The following is a 23,307-nucleotide window of genomic DNA, read 5'->3' on the forward strand; positions in this document are numbered from 1 at the left end:
ATGGACACGACAGTGGTCAGGTGATGCAGATTCCAAACGGCACAAAGATGTATTGCCGTATAAAGGGGAGGAGTTATTTGGGGTCGGTCCATCGGACCTGGTGGCCACGGCAACTGCTGGGAAATCCACCGTTTTTACCCTAAGTCACATCTATGCATATCTGCCCAGGGATAGAGGAAAGGGAAGAAGACTGCAGCAGGCAGCCCATTCCCAGGAACAGAAGCCTTCCACCGCTTCTGCCAAGTTCTCAGCATGACGCTGGAGCCGTACAGGACCCCTGGATCCTACAAGTAGTATCCCAGGGGTACAGATTGGAAAGTCGAGACGTTTCCCCTCGCAGGTTCCTGAAGTCTGCTTTACCAACGTCTCCCTCCGACAGGGAGGCAGTATTGGAAACAATTCACAAGCTGTATTCCCAGCAGGTGATAATCAAAGTACCCCTCCTACAACAAGGAAAGGGGTATTATTCCACACTATATTGTGGTACTGAAACCAGAAGGCTCGGTGAGACCTATTCTAAATCTGAAATATTTGAACACTTAAAAAGGTTCAAATCAAGATGGAGTCACTCAGAGCAGTGATAGCGAACCAGGTAGAAGGGGACTATATGGTGTCCCGGGACATCAGGGATGCTTACCTCCATGTCCCAATTTGCCCTTCTCACCAAGGGTATCTCAGGTTCGTGGTACAGAACTGTCACTATCAGTTTCAGACGCTGCCGTTTGGATTGTCCACGGCACTCCGGGTCTTTACCAAGGTAATGCCCGAAATGATGATTCTTCTTCGAAGAAAATGGACGACCTCCTGATAAGAGCAAGGTCCAGAGAACAGTTGGAGGTCGGAGTAGCACTATCTCAAGTAGTTCTACGACAGCACGGGTGGATTCTAAATATTCCAAAACCGCAGTTGTTTCCGACGACACGTCTGCTGTTCCTAGGGATGATTCTGGACACAGTCCAGAAAAAGGTGTTTCTCCCGGAGGAGAAAGCCAGGGAGTTATCCGAGCTAGTCAGGAACCTCCTAAAACCAGGAAAAGTGTCAGTGCATCATTGCACAAGAGTCCTGGGAAAAATGGTGGCTTATTACGAAGCGATTCCATTCGGCAGATTCCACGCAAGAACTTTTCAGTGGGATCTGCTGGACAAATGGTCCGGATCGCATCTTCAGATGCATCAGCGGATAACCCTATCTCCAAGGACAAGGGTGTCTCTCCTGTGGTGGTTACAGAGTGCTCATCTTCTAGAGGGCCGCAGATTCGGCATTCAGGATTGGATGCTGGTGACCACGGAGGCCAGCCTGAGAGGCTGGGGAGCAGTCACACAGGGAAAAAATTTCCAGGGAGTGTGATCAAGTCTGGAGACTTTTCTCCACATAAATATACTGGAGCTAAGGGCAATTTATAATGCTCTAAGCTTAGCAAGACCTCTGCTTCAAGGTCAGCCGGTATTGATCCAGTGGGACAACATCACGGCAGTCGCCCACGTAAACAGACAGGGCGGCACAAGAAGCAGGAGGGCAATGGCAAAAACTGCAAGGATTTTTCGCTGGGCGGAAAATCATGTGATAGCACTGTCAGCAGTGTTCATTCCGGAAGTGGACAACTGGGAAGCAGACTTCCTCAGCAGGCACGACCTCCACCCGGGAGAGTGGGGACTTCATCGGGAAGTTTTCCACATGATTGTGAACCGTTGGGAAAGACCAAAGGTGTACATGATGGCGTCCCGCCTGAACAAAAAACTGGACAGGTATTGCGCCAGGTCAAGAGACTTTCAGGCAATAGCTGTGGACGTTCTGGTAACACCGTGGGCGTACCAGTCGGTGTATGTGTTTCCTCCTCTGCTTCTCATACCCAAGGTATTGAGAATTATAAGTCGTAGAGGAGTAAGAACTATACTCGTGGCTCCGGATTGGCCAAGAAGGACTTGGTACCCGGAACTTCAAGAGATACTCACAGAGGACTCATGACCTCTGCCGCTAAGAAGGGACTTGCTTCAGCACGTACCATGTCTGTTCCAAGACTTACCGCGGCTGCGTTTGACGGCATGGCGGTTGAACGCCGGATCCTAAGGGAAAAAGACATTCCGGAAGAGGTCATTCCTACCCTGGTCAAAGCCAGGAAGGACGTGACCGCACAACATTATCACCACATGTGGCGAAAATATGTTGCGTGGTGTGAGGCCAGGAAATCTCCACGAAGAAATTTCAACTCGGTCGATTCCTGCATTTCCTGCAAACAGGAGTGTCTATGGGCCTCAGATTGGGGTCCATTAAGGTTCAAATTTCGGCCCTGTCGATTTTCTTCCAGAAAGAATTGGCTTCAGTTCCTGAAGTCCAGAAGTTTGTCAAGGGAGTACTGCATATACAACCCCCTTTTGTGCCTCCAGTGGCACTGTGGGATCTCAACGTAGTGCTGGGATTCCTCAAATCACATTGGTTTAAACCGCTCAAATCTGTGGATTTGAAATATCTCACATGGAAAGTGACCATGATGTTGGCCCTGGCCTCGGCCAGGCGAGTGTCAGCATTGGCGGCTTTGTCTCACAAAAGCCCATATCTGATTGTCCATTCGGACGGGGCAGAGCTGCGGACTCGTCCCCAGTTTCTCCCTAAGGTGGGGTCAGCGTTTCACCTGAACCAGCTTATTGTGGTACCTGCGGCTACTAGGGACTTGGAGGACTCCAAGTTGCTAGATGTTGTCAGGGCCCTGAAAATATCGGTTTCCAGGACGGCTGGAGTCAGGAAAACTGACTTGCTGTTATCCTGTAGGCACCCAAAAAACTGGGTGCTCTTGCTTCTAAGCAGACGATTGCTAGTTGGATGTGTAGTACAATTCAGCTTGCACATTCTGTGGCAGGCCTGCCACAGCCAAAATATGTAAATGCCCATTCCACAAGGAAGGTGGGCTCATCCTGGGCGGCTGCCCGAGGGGTCTCGGCATTACAACTCTGCCGAGCAGCTACGTGGTCGGGGGGAGAACACGTTTGTAAAATTCTACAAATTTGATACCCTGGCTAAAGAGGACCTGGAGTTCTTTCATTCGGTGCTGCAGAGTCATCCGCACTCTCCCGCCCGTTTGGGAGCTTTGGTATAATCCCCATGGTCCTGACGGAGTCCCCAGCATCCACTAGGACGTTAGAGAAAATAAGATTTTACTTACCGATAAATCTATTTCTCGTAGTCCGTAGTGGATGCTGGGCGCCCATCCCAAGTGCGGATTGTCTGCAATACTTGTACATAGTTATTGGTACAAAAAATCGGGTTATTATTGTTGTGAGCCATCTTTTCAGAGGCTCCGCTGTTATCATGCTGTTAACTGGGTTCAGTTCACAGGTTGTACAGTGTGATTGGTGTGGCTGGTATGAGTCTTACCCGGGATTCTAAATCCTTCCTTATTGTGTACGCTCGTCCGGGCACAGTATCCTAACTGAGGCTTGGAGGAGGGTCATAGGGGGAGGAGCCAGTGCACACCACCTGATCCTAAAGCTTTTACTTTTGTGCCCTGTCTCCTGCGGAGCCGCTATTCCCCATGGTCCTGACGGAGTCCCCAGCATCCACTACGGACTACGAGAAATAGATTTAGCGGTAAGTAAAATCTTATTTTAGTGCTGTTTTGTGACACATAGGTGGATTTACAGGCCAAGATAATGGGTTTGTTATGTAAGGTAGTCATTCATGATGTCTATCATACGTAATGTTGACATTCAACATGTGGATACTGCTGAAATGTCAACATGAGAAACTGTACCTGGTGGTCTATCAGGCGTCAGTGGCACCTCTAGCAGCAGGTTTTGGCAGTCAAGTGTGCAGCAGTTTTGTTGCAGACAGCTGAAGGAACGGTGGTTCTTGTGTGTATTCTCCACCTAAGTCTAGCCCTCCCATCCGCAGCCTAACCCTAGCTCTCCCCCTAGTGACTAGCCATAACCCTATCTCTTCCCCTAATGCCTAGCCCTCCCCTTAGTGTCAAACCCTCCCATCCCGCAACCTAACTTCCCCCTAGGGCCTATCCCTCCCATACCGCACCCTAACCTCGCCCTAGTGCCTAACCATAACCCTCCCATACCGCACCCTAACCTCCCCCTAGTGCCTAACCATAACCCTCCCACACCGCACCCTAACCTCCCCCTAGTGCCTAACCATAACCCTCCCATCCCGCACCCTAACCTCCCTCTAGTTCGTAACCCTCCCATCTCACACCCTTATCTCCCCCTAGTGCCTAAACCTAGCCCTCACATTCCGCACCCTAACCTCCCCCTAGTGCAGAACCCTAACCCTCCCATCCCACACCCTAAGCCCTCCCTTGTGCCTAACCCTCCTATCCTGCACCCTAACCTCCCCCAAGTGCCAAACCCTCCTATCCTGCACCCTTACCTCCCTCTAGTGCCTAACCCTAGGCTTCCCATCCCACAGCCTGACTGTAATGTTGACATTCTGAGAATATCAGGATTTTAGATGTCTTCATTGTGAACGTGTCGCCGTTCTGAGGGTGTTGACATGTTGCCTTTAAACAATGTCTACATCATAACTGTGTGGTGTTGACTTGGTGAAGGTCGACCTTATGACTGCATCCACAATATAAAATAGTCTGTGAGTGCACATAAGGAATTGGGGTGGACCTCCTTGCCTAGTACATTTTAACAGATAAACATGAGCCACGTACAAAAAATAATTAAGCTATTTCTCCTTCATCCACTAGGGGCCACTGGAGTGCAGTAACATTGGGAGTATAGTAGGCAGTAACTGGGAGCTGGCACTTTAAATTTATAACCATGTGACTAGCTCCTCCCTTACTATGTCCCCCCTCCAAGCCAGTCTTTAGTTTGTTCCCAAGGAGCTGGTTCACTCTTGAGACTACTCCTAAAGATTTTTTTATTTTAATTTTCTTTAAACTCACAGACTGGCAGCTCTGCCTCTGCCAGTCTGCATCGCGGGAGCTGCCGGCGGGGGCCTATCGCAGCTGCGTGCGGCTTGGGATGGATCCCCGGCTGAAGGAGACGCTGGCACTCTGGAGATGGCCGGACACCGCTGCGTGTGACGGGCCACTCTATCAGCAGAAGAAACAGCAGCGTTAAGTATACCCCCCTTCCCCCGCGGCACGCATTGCCGGCCGGGGATGCACGACTCCCCCCGCTACGATTGCGCTGGCGCTTCTAGAGTTTAAATTGGGAGCAATGGGGGGGGGGGGGGGGTGAGTTTAATCCCGACATGGGCCTCTGGCTCTGCGCGCGTTTTCTCACTGCATTGGACCTCTGCCCGGACACCACTGCTGGCGGCGAGAGTCGGGGTCATCTCCTCAGTCGCCCAGCAACATGGCAGCGGTGAGTATAACCCTGGCTTCTGGTAGCAGAAGCCAGGGCTCTTCAGCTCTGTTAGCGGTACCGCTAGCGCAGTTTTCAAATAGGCGCCATAGCGGGGGGGGGGGGGGGCTTAAACCCGACTTCGGCTCTCAAGTTCTCCAGTGCCCCCAGAAGATATAGAGCCACTGTGACTCAGCACAGTAGCAAATCATATATAGTGGTTAGAGCTACAAACCAGCATCCCACCACTTCCACCGCAATTCATTCATTCAAGTCCCACATATCTTCACCTTGCCACATAGAATTTTTTTCCCGGCTTTTCTCACAGGCTGGCCGCCATTTTATGCAACCAGCGGAGCTTACAAGAAACATGTATTGCACCTGTTTTACTAATTTAGCAGTACACTACATACAGGGCGGGTACTGCCCTCCCTTTATTATTCCTTTGTTTCACACTTTGTTCTTGTAGTGGGCTACGACCAGAGCCTATTGACAATGGCACAGGTGGTACTAATACTGTTTGTAATTTGGGGAATGTGTGTGGCACCAGACAGAGAAATGTGCCTGTCACTGCACGTTATAGTGCAGGGAGTACATAGGGCTACACTTCTTTAACCCCCTTTTCTTTTAGTTTAACTAACGCTGTGTGTGTGGGGGGGTCTGTGTGGAAGGTGCTGGCATGGCTGGAACTGGTTCCAAGGCAGCACAAACAGTTTTCACATGTCAGAAATGTTCTGCGAGGTTTCCCTGTTATGTGAGGATTATGCGGCGGAGCCATCTGCTCAGCCCTCAACGCAGCTGCAGGACGCTCCTGTTTGGACAGCTCAGCTTACGCAGGTAATGTCGCGGTTAACCAGAGACCCCGTCCGCTATTTCTTCTCCCCAGGTTTCAAAAAAGGGGTTGCTAACCTCAATGTTACACGACTCTGCTGATGAGAGGCTTCTCTTGGAGGAGGCGATAGATGTCCAGGATATTGATGACTATCGGTTTTCTGTGGAATCTAAACCAGTCGAGGCGCTTATTGCAGCGGTTCGTCTGGTGCTGCAGGTGATAGTCTAATCTGGACACTTCACGTCCCTCGGGGTTCGGCACCAATAAGAAACTGATAGCGACTTTTCCAGTTTCGGATGAACTGGATGTGCTCCGGACGGCGGCCTGGAAACATCCAGATGCACAATCTCAGGTATCAAACTATTTTTGTCTTCCTATCCTTTCCCCGCAGATAGCAGGAAACGATATGAGACCCCTCCAATTGTATACCCCTTGGTGTCTCGCCGGTCCAAGAAGCTGCCGGTTCCTGGAGCAACCTTGCTGAAGGAGCCGTCTGAAAGAAATATGCGGCAGCAGGGGTTCCACTTTGCCTGGCGCAGGTAGGTTGTTGAGGAAAAATTGTCCTCAGGGCTACAGGACGATTTGCATCAGGATCAACTGATACCTTTGACAGATCATATTCGCAAATCTGCTTTAATATGCTTTTGAGGTCTCCAAGGACGTCTGTATCCTCGGAGCCTGAATTTCCGCTTTGGCTATCTTGACCCGAAGAGCTCTCTGGCTGCAACAGTGGCAGACGGATACGGATTCCTAGAGGGTAGCAGAGGTGTTGCCCTTTACGGGCCTGGTCGGGAAGGATTTTACGGCCTGGATTTATCTGGTTACTGGGGTTAAGTCCACTTATCTTCCCACTGCTGCTCCAGCTCCTCGACGGACCTATCCCGGTCCCTCCTTTCGGTCCTTTCGTGCCCCTTCCAGGTTTCGAGGCCATGCCAGGGGCAGTGCCTCCGTCACCCGTGGATCTCGAAATAAGAGGCCGAGGCAGAGGTTCAACAACCTTGGCCCAGTCTGATGGTAAGTCCTCCACCACACCCACCGCATGACGGGCCTCCCTCCCACCTGGGGGATCCCAGGGGGTGGGTGCTTGTCTGTGGATTTTCGGGGAGGCCTGGGTACATTCAAGTCCAGATGCTTGGGTTAGGTTTCTCATCACTTGCGGTTACATGCTCAATTTAGAATCCAACCACCTCAGTGTTTCTTCGCCACGGGTTTGCCGGTTTCCGACGACAAGATGGTCAGCCTGCAGGCGGCGTTCCAGAAGCTTCTATCCGCAAGGGTGCTGATCCCTATTTCCTCACATCATTGGAAACGGGGCTATTTCCCAGAACATTTTCCCGTACCGAAGCAGGGCGGCTTGGCCAGGCCTATTCTGAACTTAAAGGATCTTATTCCGTTTTTGCGGAGTCCCTTCAGTCTGTTATTGCCAGTTTGGAGCAATACAAGTTTATGACGTCCATAGACATCGAAGATGTCTACTTACATGTTCTCATTTGAACTCCTCATCAGGCTTTTCTCCGGTTCATGATACCGGATGCTCATTTCCACTTTCAGTTCCTTCTCTTCTGCTCCAAGAGTGTTCTCAGCTGTCATGGCAGTCAGGATGGCCCTGCTTCAAAGGCATGGAGTGCCGATTGTCCCTTATCTGCAAACTCTACTGCTGCAGACCCACTCTGCAGGCCTGTTGAGAACTCGTTCATATCTTTCAGTGTGGAGACTCCAGCGATGAACGATGCGCGGCCCCGCGCTCGTTCATCGCTGGTCTCCCGTCGGCTGTGCATGCAGGCCAATATGGACGATCTCGTCCATATTTGCCTGCACTTCAATGCAGCCGCGTGACGGGGGGGAGTGAAGAAACTTCACTCCTCCCGTCACTGCCCCCCCGCCGCCGGGTCGCTCGTCGGCCGTATCCGCCGTCGGGCAGCTCGGCGGCGGGTCGGCCAGTGAGTAGGGCCCTTTACACCATACAGTCCCACATGTTAGATTGATCACACACAGATGATGCATCATTCTCATTGGCACTCCTAGTCAACACCCGATCACCCTGGACTTACTTTCCGCACCGAATACAAACCAAAGTAATTTTTTCTGCTCACTTCTTTTCTAAGCTACCACAGTCACAGTGGGTCGTGTGCTAATAGTTGGCTACTTTTTTACCCAATAGTCATTAAATTTTGTTGTTCTGTCCTGGCTTCAGCCACGCATTCCATTGCTCCTGAAACCATAAACTGAAGGCTCTTAACTCTACATAATCTGTATGATTCTTGCTGTGTCCACCATTTGTAATGCTAAAACATTGTCATTTATCAGTCCTACATAATATACAGTGAATCCGGAAAGTATTCACAGCGCTTCAATTTTTCCACATTTTATTATGTTACAGCCTTATTCCAAAATGGAATAAATTATTTTTTTCCCTCCAAATTCTACACACAATACCCCATAATGACAACATGAAAAGTTTTTTTTTGAGATTTTTGCAAATTTATTAAAAATGAAAAACTAAGAAATCACATGTACATAAGTATTCACAGCGTTTGCCATGAAGCTCAAAATTGAGCTCAGGTGGATCCTGTTTCCACTGATCATCCTTGAGATGTTCCTACAGCTTAATTGGAGTCCACCTGTGGTAAATTCAGTTGATTGGACATGATTTGAAAAGGCACACAGTTGTCTATAATAAGGTCTGAGCAGAAACCAAGCATGAATTTATTCCATTTTGGAATAAGGCTGTAACATAACAAAATGTGGAGAAAGTGAAGCGCTGTGAATACTTTCTGGATGCACTGTAATCTTCATTTATCTGCACACAACCCATTCGCTTTGGCTGCCTGTGGTCTCTGCTTTGTCCTGGTTTAACCACTCATAGCAGATATATTGGACATTCTTCACTCCTGTCTGCTATTTCGCTGATGGTGACTGAATGCTTAACTATTTTCTCAAAAGACTGCACAAGCATTTACAGACTTTCAGTTATCCAATGCCCCTGCCTTCTACAAGCCAATGAGAAATTAGCAAGACGAGAGAGACTATTAAATGGACTGCATAACAAAATTATACAGCTGAGCATATACATAAAATGAGAAAATGGTCATGGGTGACATAAAAGGGACATCCAGCTTTTGTGCTGCCCATCATCTTCCATCATCTTCCAGTAGTGAAAACGGGATGCGTCTTAAGGACACATCCCCTTTTCGGGCACACGCCTCATTTGCGCTATTGACAGCCAGTAGGGCCCTATTGATGTTAATTTGCATGCCAACCTATTGAACCTGTTGACCTTTTTATTGTCGACCTACTGACCCTGTTGACGGTTTGCTTGTTGACCTATTGACTATCTAAAACCTGGCTTGTTTTTAAGACCTATAAAATGTTATGAAACACATTCGTACACATGGGATTAGATTGACCTTTAGGTTGGTTTTTTGTTTTGTTTTTCTCCCAGATATTTGTGTACATTAGCTTGCAATATCCAGCCACTTACTATAACAGTGACATCACAGTTTATATACTGTATGTTTTGCAGGTGAGTGAAACGGTGAAGAAGCTGTACTTTGCGCCAACTCCAGCATTAGTCCTGGACCTTATGAATAAGCTTGTGGAACAGTTTTGCCGAAGTTCAAAGTGGTCTGGGCGACAGACATTTGTATTTATTTGCCAGGTAGGTTTTGTGTGTTCCGCATAAGTGATTTTGTTTCTGGTTTGTGCGCATAAATGTTACTGACAGAAATGGCTGCTGTTACTGATGATGTAGTGTGTGTACGCTGCAACGTAATTGCCCTTTATAAGGTCTGTTGGTGTTTATTTCTGGAGGTAGGTTAATTTTTTTCAAATAGGAAAATCCTTTCTCTGACGTCCTAGTGGATGCTGGGAACTCCGTAAGGACCATGGGGAATAGCGGCTCCGCAGGAGACTGGGCACAACTAAAGAAAGCTTTAGGACTACCTGGTGTGCACTGGCTCCTCCCTCTATGACCCTCCTCCAGACCTCTGTTAGAATTTTGTGCCCGGCTGAGCTGGATGCACACTAGGGGCTCTCCTGAGCTCTTAGAAAAGAAAGTTATATTTAGGTTTTTTATTTTCAGTGAGATCTGCTGGCAACAGACTCACTGCTACGAGGGACTTAGGGGAGAGAAGCGGACCTACCTGCTTGCAGCTAGCTTGGGCTTCTTAGGCTACTGGACACCATTAGCTCCAGAGGGATCGAACACAGGCCCAGTCTCGGTCGTCCGGTCCCGGAGCCGCGCCGCCGTCCCCCTTGCAAAGCAAGAAGATGTTCCTGAAAATCGTCGGCAGAAGACTTCGGTCTTCATTAAGGTAGCGCACAGCACTGCAGCTGTGCGTCATTGCTCCCCATGCACACCACACACTCCGGTCACTGATGGGTGCAGGGCGCTGGGGGGGGGGGTGCCCTGGGGCTGCAATAAGAGTACCTTACTGGCAAAATAACACATAATATAGTCATTAAGACTATATATGTGTAAAATCCCCTGCCATATATTCCATAAAAAAGCGGGAGAAGCCCGCCGAGAAAGGGGCGGGGCTATCTCCCTCAGCACACTGGCGCCATTTCCTCTCACAGCTCCGCTGGAAGGATGCTCCCAAGGCTCTCCCCTGCAGTTTCCAGACTTCGTAGGGTAAAAAAGAGAAGGGGGGGGCACTAAATTTAGGCGCAGTATCTGTATATTAATAGCAGCTATAAGGGAAAAATCACTGTATGTATAGTGTGAATCCCTACATTATATATAGCGCTCTGGTGTGTGCTGGCATACTCTCTCTCTGTCTCCCCAAAGGACTTTGTGGGTTCCTGTCCTCAGTCAGAGCATTCCCTGTGTGTGTGTGTGTCGGTACGGCTGTGTCGACATGTTTGATGAGGAGGCTTATGTGGAGGCGGAGCAGGTGCCGATAAATGTGATGTCACCCCCTGCGGGGTCGACACCTGAGTGGATGGTTATGTGGCAGGAATTACGCGACAGTGTCAACTCCTTACATAAAAGGTTTGACGACATAGCAGATGTGGGGCAGCCGACTTCTCAGCCTGTGCCTGCCCAGACGTCTCAAAAGCCATCAAAAACGCCCGCTACCTCAGATGGCAGACACAGATGTCGACACGGATACTGACTCCAGTGTCGACGATGATGAGACTAGTGTACATTCCAATAGAGCCACCCGTTACATGATTACGGCAATGAAAAATGTGTTGCATATTTCTGATATTACCCCAGGTACCACAAAAAAGGGTATTATGTTTGGAGAGAAAAAACTACCAGTAGTTTTTCCCCCATCTGATGAATTAAATGAAGTGTGTGAAGAAGCGTGGGCTTCCCCCGATAAGAAACTGGTAATTTCTAAAAAGTTACTAATGGCGTACCCTTTCCCGCCAGAGGACAGGTCACGTTGGGAGACATCCCCTAGGGTGGATAAAGCGCTCACACGCCTGTCAAAAAAGGTGGCACTACAGTCTCCGGACACGGCCGCCCTAAAGGAGCCTGCAGATAGAAAGCAGGAGGCTATCCTGAAGTCTGTATATACACACTCAGGTATTATACTGAGACCGGCTATTGCTTCAGCATGGATGTGCAGTGCTGCAGCTGCGTGGTCAGATTCCCTGTCGGAAAACATTGATACCCTAGACAGGGACACTATATTGCTAACCGTAGAGCATATTAAAGACGCTGTCTTGTACATGAGAGATGCACAGAGGGATATTTGCCGGCTGGCATCTAAAATAAACGCAATGTCCATTTCTGCCAGGAGAGGATTGTGGACTCGGCAGTGGACAGGAGATGCAGATTCTAAAAGGCACATGGAAGTATTGCCTTACAAGGGTGAGGAGTTGTTTGGGGATGGTCTCTCGGACCTCGTTTCCACAGCGACAGCTGGGAAGTCAGCATTTTTACCCCATGTTCCCTCACAGCCAAAGAAAGCACCGTATTATCAGGTACAGTCCTTTCGGCCCCAGAAGGGCAAGCGGGTTAGAGGCGCATCCTTTCTGCCCAGAGGTAGAGGGAAAAAGCTACAACATACAGCCAGTTCCCAGGAACAAAAGTCCTCCCCCGCTTCCTCTAAGTCCACCGCATGACGCTGGGGCTCCACAGGCGGAGCCAGGTACGGTGGGGGCCCGTCTCAAGAACTTCAGCGACCAGTGGGCTCGCTCACGGGTGGATCCCTGGATTCTACAAGTAGTATCTCAGGGGTACAAGATGGAATTCGAGACGTCTCCCCCTCGCCGTTTCCTCAAATCTGCCTTGCCGACAGCTCCCCCGGACAGGGAGGCAGTGCTGGAGGCGATTCACAAGCTGTATTCTCAGCACGTGATAATCAAGGTACCCCTCCTTCAACAAGGACGGGGTTACTATTCCACAATGTCTGTGGTACCGAAACCGGACGGTTCGGTGAGACCCATTTTAAATTTAAAATCCTTGAACACTTATATAAGAAGGTTCAAGTTCAAGATGGAATCGCTCAGGGCGGTGATTGCAAGCCTGGACGAGGGGGATTACATGGTATCACTGGACATCAAGGATGCTTACCTGCATGTCCCCATTTACCCTCCTCACCAGGAGTACCTCAGATTTGTGGTACAGGACTGTCATTACCAATTCCAGACTTTGCCGTTTGGTCTGTCCACGGCACCGCGGGTATTTACCAAGGTAATGGCCGAAATGATGATACTCCTTCGGAGAAAGGGAGTTTTTTATTATCCCGTACTTGGACGATCTCCTTATAAAGGCGAGGTCCAGGGAACAGTTGTTGATCGGTGTAGCACTAGCTCGGGAAGTGCTACAACAGCACGGCTGGATCCTGAATATTCCAAAGTCGCAGCTGGTTCCTACAACGCGTCTACTGTTCCTGGGGATGGTGCTGGACACAGAACAGAAAAAAGTGTTTCTTCTGGAGGAGAAGGCCAAGGAGTTGTCATCTCTAGTCAGAGACCTCCTAAAACCAAAACAGGTGTCGGTGCACCACTGCACGCGAGTCCTGGGAAAGATGGTGGCTTCTTACGAAGCAATTCCATTCGGAAGGTTCCATGCAAGGATCTTTCAGTGGGATCTGTTGGACAAGTGGTCCGGATCGCATCTTCAGATGCATCGGCTGATAACCCTGTCTCCAAGGACCAGGGTGTCGCTGTTGTGGTGGCTGCAGAGTGCTCATCTTCTAGAGGGCCGCAGATTCGGCATACAGGACTGGATCCTGGTGACCACGGATGCCAGCCTTCGAGGTTGGGGGGCAGTCACACAGGGAAGAAACTTCCAAGGACTATGGACAAGTCAGGAGACTTCCCTACACATAAATATTCTGGAACTAAGGGCCATTTACAATGCCCTAAGTCAGGCAAGACCCCTGCTTCAACACCAGCCGGTGCTGATCCAGTCAGACAACATCACGGCGGTCGCCCATGTAAACCGTCAGGGCGGCACAAGAAGCAGGATGGCGATGGCAGAAGCCACAAGGATTCTCCGATGGGCGGAAAATCATGTGTTAGCACTGTCAGCAGTGTTCATTCCCGGAGTGGACAACTGGGAAGCAGACTTTCTCAGCAGACACGACCTCCACCCGGGAGAGTGGGGACTTCATCCAGAAGTCTTCCAAATGGTTGTACACCGGTGGGAAAGGCCACAGGTGGACATGATGGCGTCCCACCTCAACAAAAAGCTAAAAAGATATTGCGCCAGGTCAAGGGACCCTCAGGCGATAGCTGTGGACGCTCTGGTAACACAGTGGGTGTACCAGTCGGTGTATGTGTTCCCTCCTCTGCCTCTCATACCCAAGGTACTGAGAATAATAAGAAGGAGAGGAGTAAGAACTATACTCATTGTTCCGGATTGGCCAAGAAGAGCTTGGTACCCAGAACTTCAAGAAATGATCTCCGAGGACCCATGGCCTCTGCCGCTCAGACAGGACCTGCTGCAGCAGGGGCCCTGTCTGTTCCAAGACTTACCGCGGCTGCGTTTGACGGCATGGCGGTTGAATGCCGGATCCTGAAGGAAAAGGGCATTCCGGAGGAAGTTATCCCTACGCTAATTAAAGCTAGGAAAGAAGTGACCGCAAACCATTATCACCGCATATGGCGGAAATATGTTGCGTGGTGTGAGGCCAGGAAGGCCCCAACGGAAGAATTTCAGCTAGGTCGATTTCTGCACTTCCTACAGTCAGGGGTGACTATGGGCCTAAAATTGGATTCCATTAAGGTCCAGATTTCGGCTCTATCGATTTTCTTCCAAAAAGAACTGGCTTCACTACCTGAAGTTCAGACATTTGTTAAGGGAGTGCTGCATATTCAGCCCCCTTTTGTGCCCCCAGTGGCACCTTGGGATCTCAACGTGGTGTTGGATTTCCTAAAGTCGCATTGGTTTGAACCACTTAAAACCGTGGAACTAAAATATCTCACGTGGAAAGTGGTCATGCTGTTGGCCTTGGCTTCGGCCAGGCGTGTGTCAGAATTGGCGGCTTTGTCTTGTAAAAGCCCTTATCTGATTTTCCATATGGATAGGGTGGAATTGAGTACTCGTCCCCAATTTCTCCCAAAGGTTGTTTCAGCGTTTCATTTGAACCAGCCTATTGTGGTGCCTGCGGCTACTCGTGACTTGGAGGACTCCAAGTTGCTGGACGTAGTCTTGCCCTAAAAATCTATGTTTCCAGGACAGCTGGAGTCAGAAAGACTGACTCGCTATTTATCCTGCATGCGCCCAACAAGTTGGGTGCGCCTGCTTCAAAGCAGACTATTGCTCGCTGGATCTGTAGCACGATTCAACTTGCACATTCTGCGGCTGGACTGCCGCATCCAAAATCAGTAAAAGCCCATTCCACGAGGAAGGTGGGCTCTTCTTGGGCGGCTGCCCGAGGGGTCTCGGCTTTACAACTTTGCCGAGCAGCTACTTGGTCGGGGTCAAACACATTTGCTAAATTCTACAAGTTTGATACCCTGGCTGAGGAGGACCTAGAGTTCACTCATTCGGTGCTGCAGAGTCATCCGCACTCTCCCGCCCGTTTGGGAGCTTTGGTATAATCCCCATGGTCCTTACGGAGTTCCCAGCATCCACTAGGACGTCAGAGAAAATAAGATTTTACTCACCGGTAAATCTATTTCTCGTAGTCCGTAGTGGATGCTGGGCGCCCGTCCCAAGTGCGGATTGTCTGCAATACTTGTATATAGTTATTGTTTAACTAAAGGGTTATTGTTGAGCCATCTGTTGAGAGGCTCAGTTATATATTGCATACTGTTAACTGGGTATAGTATCACGAGTTATACGGTGTGGCTGGTATGAGTCTTACCCGGGATTCAAAATCCTTTCCTTATTGTGTCAGCTCTTCCGGGCACAGTATCCTAACTGAGGTCTGGAGGAGGGTCATAGAGGGAGGAGCCAGTGCACACCAGGTAGTCCTAAAGCTTTCTTTAGTTGTGCCCAGTCTCCTGCGGAGCCGCTATTCCCCATGGTCCTTACGGAGTACCCAGCATCCACTACGGACTACGAGAAATAGATTTACCGGTGAGTAAAATCTTATTTTTGCACTTGTCTGTGTATTCATGTAAAAGTGCACACACAATTATAACCTTGCGTTCCTTGAAAGCATTTCAGTGAAATGTATGAAACATCTGGACTGTATTCCTTGCTTTTGTGCTGTAGATACTTTTGCATGGAGGGGAAAACATGGGAAATGTGTGACGTGATATAAGTACATATGTACGATCTCCTCACTAGGCAAAACAAGATATGTATTTTTAAATAACTTCGCAACAAATATTATTACGCCAAAAAATGGAGGAAATATTGCTAATCAAATATAAGTATGAATGTTCAAATACTTTACATACTTGATAATCAAATATTTAACAACATTGATGGTGAAAATATTATACAGTACTTTCTGATAAAAAAAAATAGTGATGGGCATAAAAAAAAAATGTATTTTTTAGCCCATTGTAGCCCATTTTTTAGCCTATTGTGTTGCATAGCATACAAGTAACGCAAAAGGCACCGATATCTGGATCCAATGAAATGGTTAATAGAATGAGTCTTCAGCAGACCAGCCACTAATTTATTGGAATCACTCCATGAACCATGTGGTACCTGGGTTTCCCATTAATAAGCAGATGATGGCTTACCAGATGCTTGATGGTGGGTGTCTGGTCAATCATTTAGCACAGTGGTTCTCAAACTCGGTCCTCAGGACCCCACACAGTGCATGTTTTGCAGGTAACCCAGCAGGTGCACAGGTGTATTAAATAATCACTGACATATTTTAAAAGGTCCACAGGTGGAGTTAATTATGTCACTTGCGATTCTGTGTGGAGACCTGCAAAACATTCACCGTGTGGGGTCCTGAGGACCGAGTTTGAGAACCTGTGATTTAGCAAATAAGTCCTTGCAACAAGCATTGCTGACTGAATGTACTGGCTGAATTCAGGTGTGACCGGCTGGTATTGTATGGAAAAATAAACAGTCCAAATGGTAGAAGTACCAATGGTCTAAAGCATGGGTCTTCAACCTGCGGCCCTTCAGCTGCTGTGGAACTACTCATCCCAGCATGACCTGCCTCTATTTTAGCATACATTAATAGCAAAACTGTGGCAGGGCATGCTGGAATGTTTAGGTTCAAAGCAGCTGGAGGGCCACAGGTTGAAGACCCATGGTCTAAAGCTTATTAGTACACCATATTGCTTCAGATCACTGTAATATGATGCAGTTAGAAATGTAAAATAACGTGATAAAGTGATACCTTGTCTGAATCTTCTGATTTTGTTATAAATATTAGATTTGTTGCACCGCAGGTTTGTTGTCATATTTATTAATTTGCATATTTTCCTGCTGTTTGGCCTGACAGGCGCTCATTGAAGATGACTGTATTCCTATGGAGCAGTTTGCTATGCATTTAATGCCTCATCTACTGCAGCTTGCCTCTGATAGAGTACCGAACGTCCGAGTCCTCCTTGCAAAGACTTTAAAGCAAACCCTGTTAGAGAAAGGTAAGCGAATACTCCACTGTTTATACATTTTTAGATTTTCCTTTAGTTGCCTGCAAGTATCTACTATCAGTGTAGTCATGATCCTGATTGGTCTGATCCATTTTCAAATCTCAGATGTACAGTATAACCTCATCTAATATACACAGCACCACATTTTAGAAGAAGGGTGTGTATCTATTTCCTATATTGCAAACAAAACTTTGTTTGGTTTCATTTGATTTTCTTGAAAGATTTTTGAAGGTTTTTTTTTTTTTTTTTAGCTTTATGTGATGCTGAATTAGCATATATGAAACAAAAAAAGTGAATACTAGTGATAGCGCTCTCCAGTAACCATGTTTCATATATCACCCATGTGAAAATGATATAATAGGGTTTGATTCACCATATATTGTAATAGAAACGTCCTCTGAGTTCCTTAGTGTACACCCACAAAAGGATTACTCCATCATTCTTCCTTCCCAGAGACAGTTCAATTATGTTCATGTGTAACTGAACCACCATAGACCTATGGGAATAAGTATAAGCCTCTCCTAATCCTCTTGCAAGGATATTTATGGGAGGTGAACAAGACAATTTTAAAACAGCATATCATATTACTCCATGTAACATCACCATCGCTCAGATCTTTATGCGAGGAATCCAATGGCGCCAGATGTCCAATTTGGAAGGTGAAATGAGCTCCGGATGCCCACCGCCACACCATGAACAGTTCCTCTCGTAGCTGATAGGTGAATGTCGGAGTCCACGTAAAAATCACAACCACGCTTAACGCGTTTCGGACGGGATCCGTCCTTCGTCAGAAGCATGGTTGTGATGACTAAAACTCTGGTATTTAAACCCCCTTAATGAGAAACAGCAGCTGAAAATAATTACAAAATCAGGAGTCCTCCCGCATCGGAGACCGTCGTCGCCGGAAGCGGAAGTGCATCATGCGGGTCACAGGTTCCGTCATTTCCGGTATTTGCGTTCCAGATATCGTTCTCGAAAACGGAAGTCACTTTGTTTTCATTCCCTTACTGACGGAATCATTCCTGTATGTCCTTATCATCGATGCATGCTGGACATATTTACAAATCCAACTGTAGCATTATTCTTGCATCATGAGCCCACATATTGTTCCTTCCAGTAACATAAATATATACAAAAAATAAAAACAAATACCAAGCATTACCATAGGACACAAAGAATTAATTAATAACATAATTCTACTACTAGAATAAAATGAAAATTAATAACATGATTATAGAGCTGAATAAATTAAAACCTTTAAGAGCGGGGAAAAGTCAGTAAGAGGAATGCAGAAAGATAATCAAGTAAGAAAACATTTTAATTCAAATTCACCGTTAAGGCCATTCGGTGTTAATGTATTTAAACGGTGAATCCATCGGTTTTCAACTTGTGATAACCTTTTCTGTACGTCTCTAGTAAGAAAAGGTTATCACAAGTCTACATAGTAGAATTATGTTATTAATTAATTCTTTGTGTCCTATGGTAATGCTTGGTATTTGTTTTTATTTTTTGTATATATTTATGTTACTGGAAGGAACAATATGTGGGCTCATGATGCAAGAATAATGCTACAGTTGGATTTGTAAATATGTCCAGCATGCATCGATGATAAGGACATACAGGAATGATTCCGTCAGTAAGGGAATGAAAACAAAGTGACTTCCGTTTTCGAGAACGATATCTGGAACGCAAATACCGGAAATGACGGAACCTGTGACCCGCATGATGCACTTCCGCTTCCGGCGACGACGGTCTCCGATGCGGGAGGACTCCTGATTTTGTAATTATTTTCAGCTGCTGTTTCTCATTAAGGGGGTTTAAATACCAGAGTTTTAGTCATCACAACCATGCTTCTGACGAAGGACGGATCCCGTCCGAAACGCGTTAAGCGTGGTTGTGATTTTTACGTGGACTCCGACATTCACCTATCAGCTACGAGAGGAACTGTTCATGGTGTGGCGGTGGGCATCCGGAGCTCATTTCACCTTCCAAATTGGACATCTGGCGCCATTGGATTCCTCGCATAAAGATCTGAGCGATGGTGATGTTACATGGAGTAATATGATATGCTGTTTTAAAATTGTCTTGTTCACCTCCCATAAATATCCTTGCAAGAGGATTAGGAGAGGCTTATACTTATTCCCATAGGTCTATGGTGGTTCAGTTACACATGAACATAATTGAACTGTCTCTGGGAAGGAAGAATGATGGAGTAATCCTTTTGTGGGTGTACACTAAGGAACTCAGAGGACGTTTCTATTACAATATATGGTGAATCAAACCCTATTATATCATTTTCACATGGGTGATATATGAAACATGGTTACTGGAGAGCGCTATCACTAGTATTCACTTTTTTTGTTTCATTTGTACCGTTGGTGTGTTTTTGGATGCACACTTGTCGTTTACTGTGGAGCTGCACTACTGTTTCATTGCGCACTGTATTTTGAACTTTTTTTCAAACAACGAATTAGCATATATGCCTAAAATGATCAGTAGGATATTTCTAGGGGGGTAGGGAGGATAACCTCTCCAGTCATCACAGACTAGTATAGGATAAAAAGCCATTGCTCTGGAGGCAAATTCTAAGATTGTTTGTTTAGACCAGTGGTTCACAACCTTGGTCCTCAAGTACCCCCAACAGTTCATGTTTTCCAGGTCTCCTCACAGGATTGCAAGTGAAATTACTTGCTCCACCTGTGGGTCTTTTAAAATGTGTCAATGAGTAATGAATACACCTGTTCAACTGCTAGGTGACCTGGAAACCACAAACTGTTGGGGGTACTTGAGGACTGAGGTTGGGAACCACTGGCTTTAGACTGAGGATCTGATTAATATTTGGAAGGAATTGCACAGCCACAGGAAACAATTTTTGTCATTAAAATTCATGTGCTGCAGGAGATGACTCCTCCTGTATGCATTTGTGAGATCCAAGTGCTAAATATGAGGGTTTAACATTTGTGCATTAATATATAAATCTACAGACCATATAATAGAACCATAATCATTAAGGTATTTGGTGAGTGACATTTCATTTATTTCTCTTGGTTGTTGAGATAAATGTATTTCCTGCCTGATAATTGTACAGTGTTGTAAATCATTGTTGGAATATTAAGCAGCAGTTGAAAAGGAGCATATAACCTGTTCAACAGCAGCTTGTGATGTAGCTATTCAGTAATGTGCCACAATTGTGCCAAGTAGTTTCCAGATTTATCTTGAACATTGAAGTGACTCCAATGAGAAATGAACACTGCCTAATAACAGTATAATTTGGAAACACATCAAAGAGAATAAAGTAATATGCCATCTCTTTTTTCCCCAGAATACTTCTTGACTTCTGCCAATTCCCACCAGGAAGCTGTGGAGCAAACAATTGTAGCTTTACAGATGGATTACGATAATGATGTCAAGTACTTTGCCAGTATACATCCTGCTAGCACCAAACTTACCGATGATGCCATGAGCACTGCTTCTTCCACCTACTAATTGGCATTTTTAGAAAGGCAGCATTGAACTCTAATCTAAGACAGGTCTTTAGCTGCTTTATTGTTTTGGTTTCCTATTCTACATTAGGAGGGAAGAGTAAAAATGAACTCTCAGAGGATTGCCACCAAAGCCTTAAATCTTCTGTCTTCCTGAGATGTCAAGAAACTTGAAGTGGCTGATGAGGAACTTTGTCTACTAGGAAATGAAATTCTATTCTAGGTTGTCATCATTCAGCCCATTTGCTCACTTCTTAAGTCCTGGCTGGAGCTGGTACTGAAGTCCTTGCATCTATGTACTGTACAAAAGAATACCATATAGTCTAGAACCCACAACATGAATGGGGTGTAAGATCATGCGACAGGCAGTGTTGAGTGTCTGTGGGCAATGGCCTTCAGTGAATTCTCCCTGCTAATCTGTTCCAAATCATTGTAGAGAATTTCCAGTATTAGTTGCAATGGGGTTTTTATTAAAAATGTATTTCCCCGCCACTTTCTTAACGTGTGAATAGTTTCCTTTTCTGGGGATGTGTGTAAAATAAGAAAAAGGAGTGCTACCTTTTTTTCTTTTCCATTTTCTTAAGGGCTCAGTGCTAACACTACACTAGAAACTGGTTTTAATCCTTTAAATGCAGCATATTGCTGTATGTATAGGCAGGCAACATTGCTGTTATGTACCTCTGTTCTAACTTGTTTTCATGCTGGTCATGACCTGAAGGAAATGTATTAGTTCATGTACTTCAAGTCAAGTTTTTTTTTTTCCGTTTGTTTTTAACTTGATTAAGATCAGCTACGAGGTGCATCACTATTGGTCTTCATATAAATGTACATATCTGCTTGTGCTCCCTGAAGTACTGCAGTCTTTAATCATGCTGTTTAAAGCTCTGTTGTAATACAAGTTTATCTGCTTGTTCAAATAAAATTTATTAATAAGTTTCAATATATAGCTCCTCTTTTGTTTGGCCTGTGGCCAATTATTCCTATGAGATACATACTGTATAAAACAAGTGAGAACATACTGTAATGTGATCCTCCCGCACTAGATCACCAGGGACCATTTGAACTTGCAATGGAGAGTTGTTTTCAAACTGCTAGGGGTCCATGCTGTTGGTTACCCAAAGGTGGAAGGGCCTTACTCTGTTATCACTTCCCAACTCTGTTTGGCGTGTTCCCTCCCTGGTAGCCCACCAAGAGTCCTTCCTACTCTCCTCAACACTGGGCGGCTATTTTACAAGCCTGTGTACTTCACCAGGACCAGTTTATAGCGGTTTCTGCCACCTTACCTCACCCTTGGGTCTGGAATTTGGTATCTGGATGGTAGGTCGACACTTAAATTTGACAATCAATAGGTCGACCACTATTGGTCGCCATGCATTAGGTTGACATAGACAAAAGGTCGACATTGTATAATGGTCAATACAGGAAATGGTCGACATGAGCTTATGAAAAAGTTGATTGGGAATAGGGGCCTTCCTGCCTGCAAGGGGACGCGGTACATTAATTGGGGTTTCCAGTGACTTTATGGAGTAAACGACACGTAAAAAAAAATAAGTCTATTTCTCTGGCTGGGTCCACAGGTTATCCACAGGATAACATTGGGATATGCCGGAGTAACAGCGGAAATGGCACCAAACGGTCACGAGCTTTCTGGCCTCCCAGGATGCATTGGGGCTTCACCATATAATCCCGCCCACTGACTCAGTCAAATCAGTTTTTTGTTTGGTGCGGCAGGAGCCGGACCATGGTCACAGGGCTGCTGTTAATAGCAGCCTGAAGCTTTTTTCTCTAACGTCCTAAGTGGATGCTGGGACTCCGTAAGGACCATGGGGAATAGCGGCTCCGCAGGAGACTGGGCACAACTAAAGAAAGCTTTAGGACTACCTGGTGTGCACTGGCTCCTCCCACTATGACCCTCCTCCAGACCTCAGTTAGATTCTTGTGCCCGGCTGAGCTGGATGCACACTAGGGGCTCTCCTGAGCTCCTAGAAAGAAAGTATATTTTAGTTTTTTTATTTTACAGTGAGATCTGCTGGCAACAGACTCACTGCAGCGAGGGACTAAGGGGAGAAGAAGCGAACCTACCTAACTGGTGGTAGCTTGGACTTCTTAGGCTACTGGACACCATTAGCTCCAGAGGGATCGACCGCATGGAACCGGCCATTGATGTTCGGTCCCAGAGCCGCGCCGCCGGCCCCCTTACAGAGCCAGAAGCAAGAAGAGTCCGGAAAATCGGCGGCAGAAGACATCAGTCTTCACCAAGGTAGCGCACAGCACTGCAGCTGTGCGCCATTGCTCCTCATACACACTTCACACTCCGGTCACTGAGGGTGCAGGGCGCTGGGGGGGGGCGCCCTGAGCAGCAATAAAAACACCTTGGCTGGCAAATATATTACAATATATAGCCCCAGAGGCTATATATGTGATAAATACCCCTGCCAGAATTCATTAAAAAGCGGGAGAAAAGTCTGCAAAAAAGGGGCGGAGCTATCTCCTTCAGCACACTGGCGCCATTTTCTCTTCACAGTGCAGCTGGAAGACAGCTCCCCAGGCTTTCCCCTGTAGTTTTCAGGCTCAAAGGGTTAAAAAGAGAGGGGGGGCACTAAATTTAGGCGCAATATTGTTTATACAAGCAGCTATTGGGGGAAAAATCACTCAGTTATAGTGTTAATCCCTGCATTATATAGCGCTCTGGTGTGTGCTGGCATACTCTCTCTCTGTCTCCCCA

General features: G+C 46.8%; 1 protein-coding gene across 6 annotated transcripts in view; it reads left to right on the top strand.

The window, feature by feature from the left end:
- The window catches only part of PPP4R1 (protein phosphatase 4 regulatory subunit 1), a 258,120-nt gene extending 236,598 nt beyond the window's left edge, over nucleotides 1-21,522 (top strand). For all 6 annotated transcript variants that reach the window (XM_063923466.1, XM_063923468.1, XM_063923467.1 and 3 more), the window contains exons 18-20: nucleotides 9,650-9,784; nucleotides 16,950-17,091; nucleotides 20,423-21,522. In XM_063923466.1, coding sequence (XP_063779536.1) covers nucleotides 9,650-9,784; nucleotides 16,950-17,091; nucleotides 20,423-20,586 — 441 coding nt within the window. In that variant the 3' untranslated portion in view covers nucleotides 20,587-21,522. The remainder of the gene's footprint in view (nucleotides 1-9,649; nucleotides 9,785-16,949; nucleotides 17,092-20,422) is intronic.
- Nucleotides 21,523-23,307: the final 1,785 nt, after the last annotated feature.

The sequence above is a fragment of the Pseudophryne corroboree genome, chromosome 5 (assembly GCF_028390025.1).
Source record: "Pseudophryne corroboree isolate aPseCor3 chromosome 5, aPseCor3.hap2, whole genome shotgun sequence".
NCBI classification, from domain to species: domain Eukaryota; kingdom Metazoa; phylum Chordata; class Amphibia; order Anura; family Myobatrachidae; genus Pseudophryne; species Pseudophryne corroboree.